The sequence below is a fragment of the Mauremys mutica genome, chromosome 8, assembly GCF_020497125.1.
Source record: "Mauremys mutica isolate MM-2020 ecotype Southern chromosome 8, ASM2049712v1, whole genome shotgun sequence".
In the NCBI taxonomy this organism is placed as follows: domain Eukaryota; kingdom Metazoa; phylum Chordata; order Testudines; family Geoemydidae; genus Mauremys; species Mauremys mutica.
Window position 1 is genome coordinate 100,163,746 of NC_059079.1, and position 13,935 is coordinate 100,177,680.

At 41.7% G+C, this 13,935-nt stretch overlaps 1 protein-coding gene across 6 annotated transcripts in view; it reads left to right on the forward strand.

The window, feature by feature from the left end:
• SLC25A48 (solute carrier family 25 member 48) overlaps positions 1-13,935 on the forward strand; it is a 49,030-nt gene that overhangs the window by 15,268 nt on the left and 19,827 nt on the right. For all 6 annotated transcript variants that reach the window (XM_045028176.1, XM_045028175.1, XR_006581741.1 and 3 more), the window contains 2 exons: positions 7,392-7,640; positions 9,903-10,036. In XM_045028176.1, coding sequence (XP_044884111.1) covers positions 7,392-7,640; positions 9,903-10,036 — 383 coding nt within the window. The remainder of the gene's footprint in view (positions 1-7,391; positions 7,641-9,902; positions 10,037-13,935) is intronic.

Below are 13,935 nucleotides of genomic sequence, written 5' to 3' on the forward strand. Positions count from 1 at the left end.
AACTCTGCTCCCATTGAAGTCACTGATAAATTGATGTCAAAATGAGTAGAGTCGGCCCAAAGCTGAGCACTCATAAAGATGACACACACAGTCTGCAAAGGAGACAAAGATATGAAATTGGGAGGCATTGCATCTGACTGTTAAAAATAAAGTCCTAGTGAATTATCGGCACAGAAGCCCCCTTTACATTAAAACTTTGGACAGGAACTAACTGCATTTTTAACAAATTTAGTTTGTTCTTTGTCCACTTTCACCACTCCACCTCTCTCAGGAAAGCTTACTCCTGCCTGGGACTGTAGAAAAGCAGCTTTTCTGGAGACAAAATGTATGCATGGTTTAGGGTTTGACACCTCAGTTCAATGCTAGAGGCCTGAATTTCCTGTCTGTTGGCCCCAATGGGTATTACACCCACCCTGCAGTGGGGGATGTTCTGAGGTGCAGTCCTTCATCTGCAGCAAATGATGCTATTGTCCTGCCACTGAGCATTTTAAAACAAGTACAACACACTTCCAATCAAATCAGTCAGGAGCTGTTTTCTTGAGTCAGATTCCTGCAGAAGTTAAGTACAATCCCTCACAAACACCAACAAGATCTATGAGAAACAAGGAGGGTGAGGAATTATCTTTGATTAGACCAACTTCTGTTGGTGAGAGAGAGAACAGATATTACCTCACCCACCTTGTCTCTCTCATATCCTGGGACCAACTAGGTACAACAAGATTTTTGCAGTCCCTCGGTTTAACATATGTTTTTTTTCAAAGTGGGTATGGCGGTTATCCAGTGGAATATTTTTAACCACCGCTGAATTTAATGATGCTCCACTTTTCTGTGCATGTCAGAGAACGTCTCTTACAGAAGCCCAATGGGGAATCAAAACCAAATGAACTTGTATTTGCTGAATCCTGCCGCTTGCCCAGAATATCAGTGACGCCGTTTTTCCTGTGAGGGAGGTGGCGAGACTAAATTTTGCTTGCTGCCCTAAGGGACTGATGAACCTAGATTCTTTTCTTCTTCAGATTGTAGCTGTTAGTAATTCTAGCACTATTTCCACTCCTTTGGCTTCACCCTTTTTTATTTCAAAGCAGGAAACGCTTTGAAACCTTGGACCTATTTGATCCCTCTGCCCATAGACTATTCCAGGGGTGGCCAACCTGTGCCTCCGGAGCCACATGCGGCTCTTCAGAAGTTAATATGCGGCTCCTTGTACAGGCACCGACTCCAGGGCTGGAGCTACAGGTGCCAACTTTCCAATGTGCCAGGGGATGCTCACTGCTCACCCCCTGGCTCTGCCACAGGCCCTGCCCCCTTCCCTTAGCCTGCCGTGCCTTCGCTCCCTCCCGCCCCCACGAGCTTCCTGCACACCATGAAACAGCTGATCGGGAGGTGCGGAGAGAGAGGGGGAAGGTGCTGATCGGCGGGGCTGTCCGTGGGTGGTAGGCGCTAGGAGCAGTGTGGGGGAGCTGATGGGGGGGGCGCTGCTGATGTATTACTGTGGCTCTTTTTCAATGTACATTGGTAAATTCTGGCTCCTTCTCAGGCTTAGGTTGGCTACCCCGGACTATTCAGTCCCAAGGCATTCTACAAAATCTAACATTACACAAAGTTTTCAGAAGCAAAACCTTGTGCCAGCTGATCATCATGAAATATTGACGCTGAGCTTATCTGTAAACAGACTTCTCTATCTGAGGGAAAAAGCAAATTCTCCCACTTGCCCATCAGTGGAATACAGCCACCTGGCCTATTTTTGCCTGGCATTCCTCCCCAATATAGGACAAAGTCCCAGTCCCTCCCCTCAGCTCTTTATATATAGAAACTTTTTTGGTTCTCAAAACCAAAAGCGGTGATGATGATGCGTCTGGTCCTGAAAAGCTGCCATGTGCAACCTGCCAAAGGCCTGAGCATTTCTGGTTATACATGATTCATAAACATGATTCCCACCTCTTTTCATTCCTTCAACAGTCAGAAGCTTTCCGTCACTGCAGGCAGTTGCAAGATTTTTTTAGGTTAAAGGGGAATGTCCTGATTTTTTTATGAGAAATAAAATCATTATAGAAATACACTGCTTAAGGGCCTGATCTGAAGTCCATTGGAAGCTTTCCATTGACTTCGGTACTGCCAAAATTCTGAATTATTTAACTTTTCCTACTTCTCATAATTCATTGTTCTAGACTAGGATAATACAATTGCTACTGTTGGTGTTCCATTCTCACTGTAGGAACTGTAATAGCTCGATTAATTTGGCCTTGGGTCCCTAGGAATCATAGTGCCAATGACTGTGCAAATCCCATTGTATGGGTGTTGTCTGACTCTTTCATTATATTATTTTTACATTACTGTTTATATTCCAAACCCTTATGCATCACAGAGAGGGAAGGCATGTTTTAGGAATGGTGAGACCATGTGTCTAATACAGTTAATACCTTCGAGCACAGAGGTGCTGAGATCGGTCATTGCTGTGAAATTACAAAGATATCAGAAATGATGAAAAACAGAAAACTGGGTATAAAAGCCATGACAACTTGACTCATTTCTAAAAATCTTGGACCAGATTCTGTCTGTTTCCAGGATGGTTCAGTTGGCATGTGAGGCTTTGCAAATACAGGATTGCTGAGATTTGGAAAGACAAATACAAAGGACACTGGGTTATTTTCTAGGGTTATTTTCTTGAATTGTTTCTATGTATGCTGGGGAGAGCAGGCAAAACTGTGATAGAAACTTGGGGAGCTTAAATATAAGGGTTGTCGACACACAGAGAGAAGCAGTGATTAGGTCTCTTTGAAGACTTACTTCCATATTTAGAGGGTAGCTAGTGTTGGAAGGGGAGCAGAACTGTGGTTTTTGTTCGATCATAGTTTTGAGTGTGTTCCAGCAGTGTATAGGGCAGGCACCCAGGAGCAAAACATTTGCTGTACTGTGTGTCCCCAGATAAAGGAGCTAAGTGTTTCCTAAGAGGATACATGTTTAACGGGCTAAAGAGGTTTAAAAGATGCTCCTGGTTAGGGAAGAGTCAACTGTTTCTCATAAAAATGAGCATGGTCTGAACACACAAAAAGAGAGCCCTGCACCTTGACCCCAAATTGTGTGAGTGACAGAGGAGGAGGAGGGAGACCAGAGGCGGCAAGAAATATATAAAAAACACAGAAACAGTTTGTTCCTTTTTTTTCTTGTTTTTTTCTTTTCTTGTTTTTCTCAGTCCAAGTAAATAAAGGTTTCAAAGTCAATGACTAAGGGCTGTGGGGAGGGGTATGAGAGTTCCAGACGGATGAGTTAGGTTTAAAAAAAAAAAGTGGTGTTTTTCTGTAACTACCCCTGCTCTAGCAAATCACAGAGCAATAGGCCAGAGAGGAGGCTGTGACTGAGGAGTAGAGAAAATGGCATGCCCTTTAACCTGGGAATAACTAGGGCAAGATATCACGTGGGTACTTGGCATCTGACACAAGCGTTATATATAAAAGGAAACCTATTGCCATGTCCAGGAGGTTGCTGTGTTAGGGAGGTGGCATTTTGTCAGCAGGGTAAACCTCAAAGATACAGGGTTCAGCTACTGTAAGTCCTGCAACTTTTTGAGCACCAAAAATAACCTGTATGGGTCAGGAACTGTTTGTTGTTCTGTATTTGTACAGTACATGGCACAATGGGGTCCTGTTCCATGACCGGGGTGCCTCGGCATTACCAAAATACAAATGATGATTAAAAACAAAAAGGAGAAAAGAGCGAGGTGCTGTTGAAAACTGAATATTATTTTCATGAGTCCAGCAGTGACTCTGGCTATCTGTGGTACTTAAAATATTTACAGTCTATCTATTAACTGACATCAAAGCCGTGGTCGTGGATTATATTAATTGTATTATGTTTTGCTATAAATGACAGTATAATGGCAAATGCCCATGAGTAGCCTAGGTGATATTAACTATATTGTTGAGGCATGGAAAAGCTTAGAAATGCAGCCTGATGTTTTCCCTGGTAAGGTCAACAATGTGGAAATTTTGGGTTTCAGGCCCACGGATGTTTTAGAGATTAGGTTAGTCATCTCTCAAAGATGTGATGGAACTGTACAGTATTGGGATATGTTTGCTTAGGCACGCAGCTCAGGCAAATGACCAATGAGCTATCACAGTGAACTAGGTATTCTAAAGGGCAAGTTTGAATTTACATCAGGAATCTGATTTCAGGCTTCAGGTTCTCGTATGAAGGTAACTGTTGGTCAAAATGGCTTTATGCCTTTGGGTATATGGAATCACTGAAACATTGTTTTAATTCTAAGACCAGAACTCTCCGTAAGCATCTTCCTGAAGTTAAATTTGGTTAGCGCTGAATTCAGACTCTGAAAGTCCACGTTTCAGCCAAAAGGAGCCCTCCTCCCTCTGGATCTGGAACAATTGCATCTAGACTCTTGAGCCAGCTCCCCTGCTGGTGTAAATCAGTATAGCTTCATTGCATTACTTTCTGGGCATCACAGGGTGATTTTTAGGGATAAGTAGGGATTTGATACTCTATAAACACTGGGCGATGTATAGCATGGCACTTGAGACCATTCCTAGTCTTCATGAGATGAAATTCAGAAGGGGAAAAGTTGAGCTGGTATCAGGCAAAGCATCCTGAGAAGAAGATGCACTAGGTGGTGGAATTGTCTCCCATACAATGGTGGCATGAGACTTAAATCACTTTTTCTGGAACATAGTGCTGCCATCACTTCAACAGATGGTTAAAGGGCATTCATTTGGGGCATTTAATACTAGCCTGGACAAAATACTAATAGAAAACGTGCTTTATGGCATACTGCTGATGAGCAGGAGGTGGGCTGGGTGAGACCACAGGTCTTTTCTGTCTTGTATTGTCTGTTTTTAACTGGAGGCAGAAGTTCAGCTGTGTCACGTAAGTCAGCTGCCTGATTGTCTGAGTCAGCACTAACAAACGATTTTCCTTAGAAGGTGGGCTTCTTCTGGGTAGTTTCCTAGTGTGGCTGGGTTAATCAGCAGTAACATGGCACTCTAAAAATTGTAACTGATTTTCTAGAACCTTTGGCTCTTACAGGAACAGCACCCAAAATATTAGCTTTTAATTCACTCCTTTGTGTTCTTTCTCTCTTTCAACTTGTTGAATTTTACTCCAGACCAGAGACCACTGGTAATAGGCTGAGAGACAGACCACGCCTGACATACTGTATAAAATGCAAAGAAAAAGGTCCCAAATAGACATGTGAAGAATAGGCAATAGTTTTGCCTTCTTGCTGAGCCTATGGGAATACTTGAAAAAAAGTCCACAACCAGCAATGTATTGTCTCATCATTCTAATTACATGGACACAACTTTTCTTTGCAAACAAACATTCAGGTTCAGATGTACGAGAAGACTGATTCAGCTAATCTCTCCTATAGAATGTCCAAAGTCTGATCTCTCTGATCCCAGTGTATATCTGGAGTAACTACAATAACATCCGTGACTCTGTTGCTCAATTACACCGGTGTATCAGAGATCAGAATTTGGCCTAATATTTATTGTAATGAAGAGCTATTTGGAATCATCATTAATGCTGACAGCTGAGACAGAAAATAAAAGCGTCGCTTGAGCTCCTGGAAAGCTGTCATGGCTGACAATGATTTTGATTATAAGTAGTGAGTTCTGAACTCAAAGGCTAAATATTAGTGTCCTACTAAAATTCTTATCTTTAGCTGCTAGTACTCCTTTTAATATAAGATTTTCAGTCTCTCTTTGATAGGTATATATATTTCATTAGGATGTGTGAAAGAGAGAGATAGAGAGAGTATCTGTATCTATACAGTAGAACCTCAGAGTTATGAACACCAGAGTTATAAACTGACTAGTCAAGCACACACTTCATTTGTAACCGGAAGAACGGAAACAGGCAGCAGCAGAGACCAAAAAAATAAAAATAAAAAGCACAGTGCAGTACTGTGGTAAATGTAAACTACTAAAAAAATTAAGGGAAAGTTTAAAAAAAAAAGATTTGACAAGGTAAGTAAACTGTTTCTGTGCTTGCTTCATTTAAATTAAGATGGTTAAAAGCAGAATTTTTCTCCACATTGTAAAGTTTCAAAGCAGTAGTAAATCAACGTTCCGTTGTAAACTTTTGAAAGAGCAGCCATAACATTTTGTTCAGAGTTAGGAACAACCTCATTCCCAAGTTTCAGAGTAGCAGCCGTGTTAGTCTGTATCCGCAAAAAGAACAGGAGTACTTGTGGCACCTTAAAGACTTAGTCTTTAAGGTGCCACAAGTACTCCTGTTCTTTTTGCTCATTCCCAAGGTGTTCCTAACTCTGAGGTTCTACTGAATCTCACTGAAATACATATACATACCAAAGAGAGATACTGTAAGACCTTAGGGGGAATGATAAACATTCTGATAGAATACCAATATTTGACATATGTGTACCTGATAGATGATAGATGCATTTATAACTTTATATCACTGCCTATAGGATTGATTTCAAGTGTTTATCCACAAAAGGTTTGCACATTAGAGAGATCTGGTCTCCTGACAATCTCTGTTCATTGTATACAAGTGGAATGAATGGTGACATTAAAAATATATTTGAAAAATAGTTGCCCAGGTAGCTGTAGCAATAAATTTTAAAGTGAATACATTTTCTACAAGGTGGAAATGACACCCAAGGCACAACATCCACAGGCAAGCACAAGTTAGCCTAGGCCAGCATAATAATGAGCCCATTTCTTTGGGTAGAGATTCAATGAGATTTATATTGCTGATCTCCAATACAGAACAAATTTCTGATTTGAGGGAAAAAATACTTAATAAAAAACACACCCAAAAATGAGGGCAAAGCACTCTGCATCTTGGGATTTCCTGGCTTTTGTCAGCTTCTTTAATAACTATCCTGTTGTTAAAATATTAAGGGGGCTTTTGGTATTTAATTAGCAATACTATATAAACTACAAGATGTTACATACTTGCTTTAATTTAAAAAATTGGGTAACATTTTCAAAAGCGCCAAAGTCACTTCGGTGTCAAAACTGCCTATGGTGCACAGCCAGATTTAGGTGCCTAAAGATGTCAGTAGGTGCTGAGTGGGGTTGAAGTTAATGGTACCTAGTTACCTAATTTTCTTAGGCATTTTTAAAAATCCTACTAGATGCCTGTCTGCATCTTTAGGTGTCTAAATACATTTGAAATCTGGCCCTGAATATCTAAGTCTCTTTTGAACACAGGACTTAGGTTCCTAAGTCACTTAGGCACCTTTGAAAATTTTACCCACTGGTGGTTTTCACATTTCACTCAAATAATAAAGAGGAAAAAAAGACTTCAAGGGATTAATTTTAAAAGGAGCAACTACGTAAGGGAAGTTGGGCATTCTCACATTTTAGTTTGTTTAAAGTATGTATAGTTAAAATGATTTGTATCTGTTTTTGCAGCAAACATAAACTTAAAGCACATGGGACTTGGGTTTCCCGCATACAGAGGCCCAATTCACTGTGTTAGTTCAATCCTTCGGCAGGAGGGCTTGGCCGGAATGTACCGAGGTGCCGGCGCAATGCTTCTGAGGGATGTTCCTGGGTATTGCCTATACTTCATCCCTTATTCAGTTCTCTGTGGCTGGATTACTCCCGAGGGATGTATATCTCCTAGTCCCTCTTCTGTGTGGATGGCAGGAGGTATAGCAGGTATGGTCATTTTTGTTTCACAAGGTTGGGAAACAAATTAACATGAAGCTTAGTCTAAACTTCAGAAACTTTATAGTGGTCGGATCCTATAGTTGGATCCTAGCCATGCCCCAAACCAGTGAAAAGCAGAACAGCCAAAGCACTAATTTTATTGCCCGGGTAAGATTTCTTTATTGGGTTTAGTCTTTGCGTATTAGGCACAATATATGTACCTATACATTGGATAATCTTCTGCAAAAATCAATCTGAATCATAAAATGTCACTGTTTTAAGACCTTATTTTCCTCTCACTTACATCGCTGTAAATCAGGCCTTGTGTTGTTGAAGTCAGTGGAATTACCCTGGAGATTCAGGCCTTTAATGTTTTACTTTTGCTGCAGTGACTTATGAACTAAGGATGAAATCGTGGCCCCTTTCTAGTCAACTGGAATATTGCCTTTGACTTCAGTGGGGCCAGGATTTCACAGGATTTCTGTGTACAGTGGCACTGCTCATGTGAGCAAAGTTAAGCACCTGTATAACTACTTGCAAGATTGGGGCTTCAGGTTTTTATTTTCTTCTCACTAAGGGCCTGATCCAAAGCCCATTGAAATAACTGGAAAGACTCCCAGGGATGTCAGTGGGCTCTGCATCAGGCCCTAAGCCTGTGTAATTAGTACACCTCTACCCTGGTATAACGCCACCCAATAGAACATGAATTTGGATATAACACAGTAAAGCAGTGCTCCGGGGGGGCAGGGCTGCGCACTCCGGCGGATCAAAGCAAGTTCGATATAACGCAGTTTCACCTATAACACAGTAAGATTTTTTGGCTCGCGAGGACAGCGTTATATCGGGGTAGAGGTGTATCAGCGTCAGTGAACTGCAGTTCATTCTTGCCTTTCAGCTTTCTGAATGGCCCATAAGCCTGGAAGGCACTATGTTACCCTGTATGTAAAGATAAACATGCATCCACAGCAGGAGAAGCCACAAAACCAAGAGAGTCATCGTTAATCTTGTCTCAGTGCTGGAGGCTGAAGCCGGCTTTCTCTGTTTATACTGGCCTGTGCCACTTTTATATATACATTTAGATCCACAAAATTGCCCTTAAACTAGCTAATGATTTATTTACAATTCCTAAACTCTGGATCCCAAATGAAGACAGTTACTTATTAGCCTGGGTAATGATTACAACACACTGGCTCTGTTTCACTTGCAGACAAACAGAGCACTGGTTGATTTGAACAAATTCTCTGGTATGTCAGGACATTGGCACAGCTCTAGGCACGTTCCTTTCATTCATCTCCCCCATACAACCTAATCACACAGTCACTGTCTGGCATGAAAGACCAGAGGTTTCATTATAATACCGAATCAATACGCATGAGACTTTCTCAAACCATTACATCTCTCAACATGGAAACATCACACTCCAGAGGAAAAAAGGGAGCAAATAGAGGACTAGGTTTTCTATACGTGAGCAAGATCCTGAGTAACTGGAAGACCTCAGTCGTAAGCGACATAAGCCCCACTGACCGTTGCAACCAGGAAAAACATCCCATCCGATTGCAGAGTAATCAACAGGACTCAGATTCAGTCCATCCCCATGTGATTGAAACAGTACCTCATCCACACACATCTTCTTAACCCAATGCTCTCATTTTCAATAGACCCCCCAGGGTTCTAGTTATTTTTAAATTGCTTCTATTAGCAACATGCTGGAAATTGTAGTTTTGTCGATTGTGGAGCCCGGGAAGTTTTGGGGTTGGGGGAAGGGGCAGGGAAGAGCCTTTCTTCACAAACTTATACTAAGTGATACTTTCTCAAGACTTAGTCATGGGCACTGCAGCAGTATATCCACACACAGGGGACTTCTGATCTGCCTGTAATTGGTTACCTATCTTGTTCCTTACTTGTGTTACAGTGACAACCAGTTCCTCTAACATCAGAGGGGTAGCCGTGTTAGTCTGGATCTGTAAAAGCAGTTCCTCTAACAGTTTGTCCAGAAATGTGGTACATTATCCCCAGAAATGTCATGTTGATGCCAGAAATGCTACTTTACACTATCATTCCAGTGTATTCATCCTTTCTGGAAGTGCCACCAACTGGATGCACTAGGTGAGAGGTGAATGAGTGGGGTTAGCAGGCTGGGGTTAAGGAAGGGTGTGTACAGGCATGCACTAGCAGAGAGTATATTATTACCTACGTATCTCCAGTCATAATCACTGCAGCACAGTTGTACAGCATCAGTATACGAAGGAATTATCTTTTCCTTATTTCTAGGAGCAATTTCCTGGGGGACTGCTACTCCGATGGATGTTGTGAAAAGTCGACTTCAAGCTGATGGGGTTTATTTAAACAAATACAAAGGAGTCATTGATTGTATCTCCCAGAGTTACCATAGTGAGGGCTTAAAAGTAAGTAGTATTGCAAGGAGAAAAAATTGCTACTAGGCATTAATTTTTAGTGAAAAATGTAATGGCTGTTATTATCCAAACTGTGGGTAGACAATAGATAATTAAAGCCAGCACAATTAATTATAAGTCATAATATTGATGACAATAATACGTCCTAAAGAACCAAAGATTTAAATGATATAAGGTCAGGTTCTGCTACCCATTTTGAGTAGTACTTTACTCCATGGGAAGCACTGTTGAAATAAAAAAGTGTAACTGAGACTAGAGTGCTGTTCATCATGAGGTTAAATACTGGCTCCTTTAAAGTCAATGGGGACATTACCATTGACTTCACTAGGACCAGGATTTCACCCAGAATTATTATGTAGTTAGTTATTCCTGGATAAGATTTGATAGGTCTTGTTTCTCTGGTGCCCTTTAGCACCTACAGTCATTTCACACAAGGACAAAGTGGGTGTAAAAAGCTGTTAAATCGGAATGGCAGAGAATGAAGCCCACTGGGTTTATTGTATTATACACCGACGATGCCTGAACATTGCATCATTGTCTTTGACATTTGAATGCCAGGTGCATTTTAAGCCTTCACCAAAACATTATATAACTCATAACTAAAGAGTGCTAAATTCCAAGTTCTGAGAGGAAAAATAACAATTATAAAAAGAAAAATAACTGGCAAATTTGCAATTGTCACCTGTTAAATATTTGGCATTTTTTTGCAGCATGCCAATAGGTCAGACCAACAGCCACAGAAGCTCATAGTCTGACCCTTTTCCCAGATGAGGGCTGTTTCCACCTTTTATTCTCACTCATATGACACAGGGGAGTATGGGGCATGGACAAGTATGCAGCAAGTAACTATATAAAACAATGATTGGATATTCACAGGAATGAGGGCTGCGGGACATCAGCATTTTGTCTTTCTGATCTTACCCCAACTACCTCCAATAGCCAAATTTCAATGTACAGAGTCTGCAGCCAGTCATGGCTGTGCTGCTGGGAAAGGGAATCTGCAGGTCCGCCAGAGAGCTGAATACAAGGACAGTTTCATAAGGAAAACCTATTTACGTCAGTTTCCTATTGGGTGAAACCAAAGTCACGGAGCGTTGCTAGGAGATGTTGAACCCTGATTTGGATGTTTGTATTAGGGGAGATAGAAACAGGGTTGTTAAAGCCCTAAGTAACCTCAGAGTGGACAAGAAAGAATTGTGGCCCCTTTGCCCACTCAGTATTGTGTGTTCATTCTGAATAGAAGAAGATAAAGTCCTAAGGCCTTTCTCTGTAAATCTCAGTTGATATTTACCTTTGTCCTTGAATGTGACTTTTAAAAAATGCGGACAAGAGTTACACCTTTGTCATAAAAATTCCATCATCTCTAAAAAACAAAACACACAACTCTCCCGCCCCATATTACAAACTCCACCATGTTTAGATGCTCTATCGTACATTTCAGTGGCATAAGGGACTGGGGTGTAGGTGTTCTGGCCTAGCGTTTCCAGCTGGGCTCAGGTCTGCCCACCATGGGCGGTAGCTGCCAGGCAGGAGCTGGGGGAATCGCAAGAGCCAGGTTCTGTAAACAGGAGTCAGGCTGGGATTGAAGATTGGAGATCAGAAGCAGTCCCAGGCTAGAATTGAGAGGCAGGAGTCGGAGTCAGGGTCAGGGTCAGGCTGGAATTGAAGACCAGAAATTAGGAGATCAAGCAAAGTCTGGTGTGGCAGCAGGCCAAAGTCTATGCGCTTGTCTAGACAACTTCCTGGGGCAACCCCTGAAGTTAAACAGGGCGCTTGGCCACTCGGAGGGCCACAGGGTACCATCACTCTGGGTCTCTTGGGCAGTACATCCTGCAGGGCCTACTCTGCATACTGCTCTCTGCATGTATCATTGCTTGGCCTCCTGGTGGCACTGTGGGATTATCGGTTGTTCTGAGTTTTGCAAAGCTGTGTTCTAGTCCCTGGGTCCTTATTATTTGATTAGCAAATTTCTGAATTTCAAAGAAAATGCTGGATAGTTATTTTAAATTATAGACTTCCTAGTACTGGACTACAATCAGGCAAAAATCCTTTTTTCTTTTGTAAGTTTTCCCTTTGTAAGGACTGAAGGATGTTTTTAATGCATTTATTTTGTAGCCAGTATCAAGCAGAGTGCCCCAGTGATCTGTTCTGGGGCCAGTTTTGTTCAACATCTTCATTAATGATTTGGATAATGGGATGGTTTGCACCCTCAACAAGTTTGCGGATGACACTAAGCTGGGGGAAGAGGTAGACACACTGGCGGGTAGGGATAAGGTCCAGAGTAACCAAGACAAATTGGAGGATTGGGCTAAAAGAAATCTGGTTCAACAAGGACAAGTGCAGAGTCCTGTACTTAGTGCATGGGATTCTTCCATCCTGCTACAGGCTGGGGACTGACTGCTAAGCGGCAGTTCTGCAGAAAAGGACCTGGAGATTATAGTGGACGAGAAGCTGGATATGTGTGTCCTTGTTGCCAAAGAGGCTAACGGCATATTGGGCTGCATAATAGGAGCATTGCCAGCAGATTGAGGGAAGTGATTATTCCCCTCTATTTGGCACTGGTGAGGCCACATCTGGAGTATTGCGTCTAGTTTTGGTCCCCCCACTACAGAAAGGATGTGGACAAATTGGAGAGAGTCCAGTGGAGGGCAATGAAAATGATTAGGGGGCTGAGGCACATGACTTATGAGAGGCTGAGAAAACTGCGCTTATTTAGTCTGCAGAAGAGAAAAGTGAGGGGAGATTTAATAGCAGCCTTCACCTACTTGAAGGAGGGGTCCAAAGAGGATGGAGTTTGGCTGTTCTCAGTGGTGGCAGATGACAGAACAACCAGCAGTGGTCTCAAGTTGAATTGGGGAAGGTCTAGGTTGGCTATTTATTTACTAGGAGGGTGGTGAAGCACTGGAATGGGTTACCTAGGGAGGTGGTGGAATCTCTATCCTTAGAAGTTTTTAAGGCCCAGCTTGACAAAGCCCTGGCTGGGATGATTTAGTTGGTGTTGGTCCTGTTTTGAGCAGGGGATTGGACTAGATGACCTCCTGAGGTCTCTTCCAACCCTAATCTTCTATGATTCAATTATTTTAGTCCCCACTCCTATTCCAAAATTCAATAATCTGAATTTAATCAGTGAATTTATTTAAGAATATGATTTAAGAATTTATTTAAGAATATGATTCTGTTAGTCGCTTGCTAACTGAAAAACTCCACTAAAACGTCACTAGTTAAATGGAATGTTCGTAAAATCAAACTGATATTGGTTTTCAGTACAGTGAGCACTACGCAATAGTGCTATGTGGGATGGCAGAATTTTAAAACAGGAAACAAGTTAGCACTAGAAGTGAAGTATGTTATTAATACAATTCCACTTTACTGTTCAAGCAATCAAACAATGCATCCTTTTTCACTCTCAGAAACACATCATCAATTCAAAATATGATGACCAAAAGTATCAAACCTGGATACCTAAATCCATATTTAGTCACCCAAATAAGAGTTGCTTAAATATGGACTCAGGCCCCTGACTTTAGGAAATCAGATTTGGAAGTGTTGGCCTATATGAAATATTGCCGTTAAGTCTGTTCTGGAGTCATGTGAACTAATTCTCAATAAGGCACAGAACAATCATACATTTTTCCTTAGATTGGAAACTGTTTTGTGAAAGAAGAAGAGAAAACTGCAAAATATTCTACTTTCACTAAGATAGAACACTTAGCAAAGACAAGGGGATATAGGTCCTGATCCAGCAAAGCATCTATGCATGCACTGAACCTAAAATCCACGAGTGACCCCACAGAAGTCAATGGGACTATTCATGTGCTTAACTTTTAAGCATGTGCTAAAGTGCTTTACTGGGTCAGGGCCTTAAAGCTGCCATGAAAGAGAAACTGGGA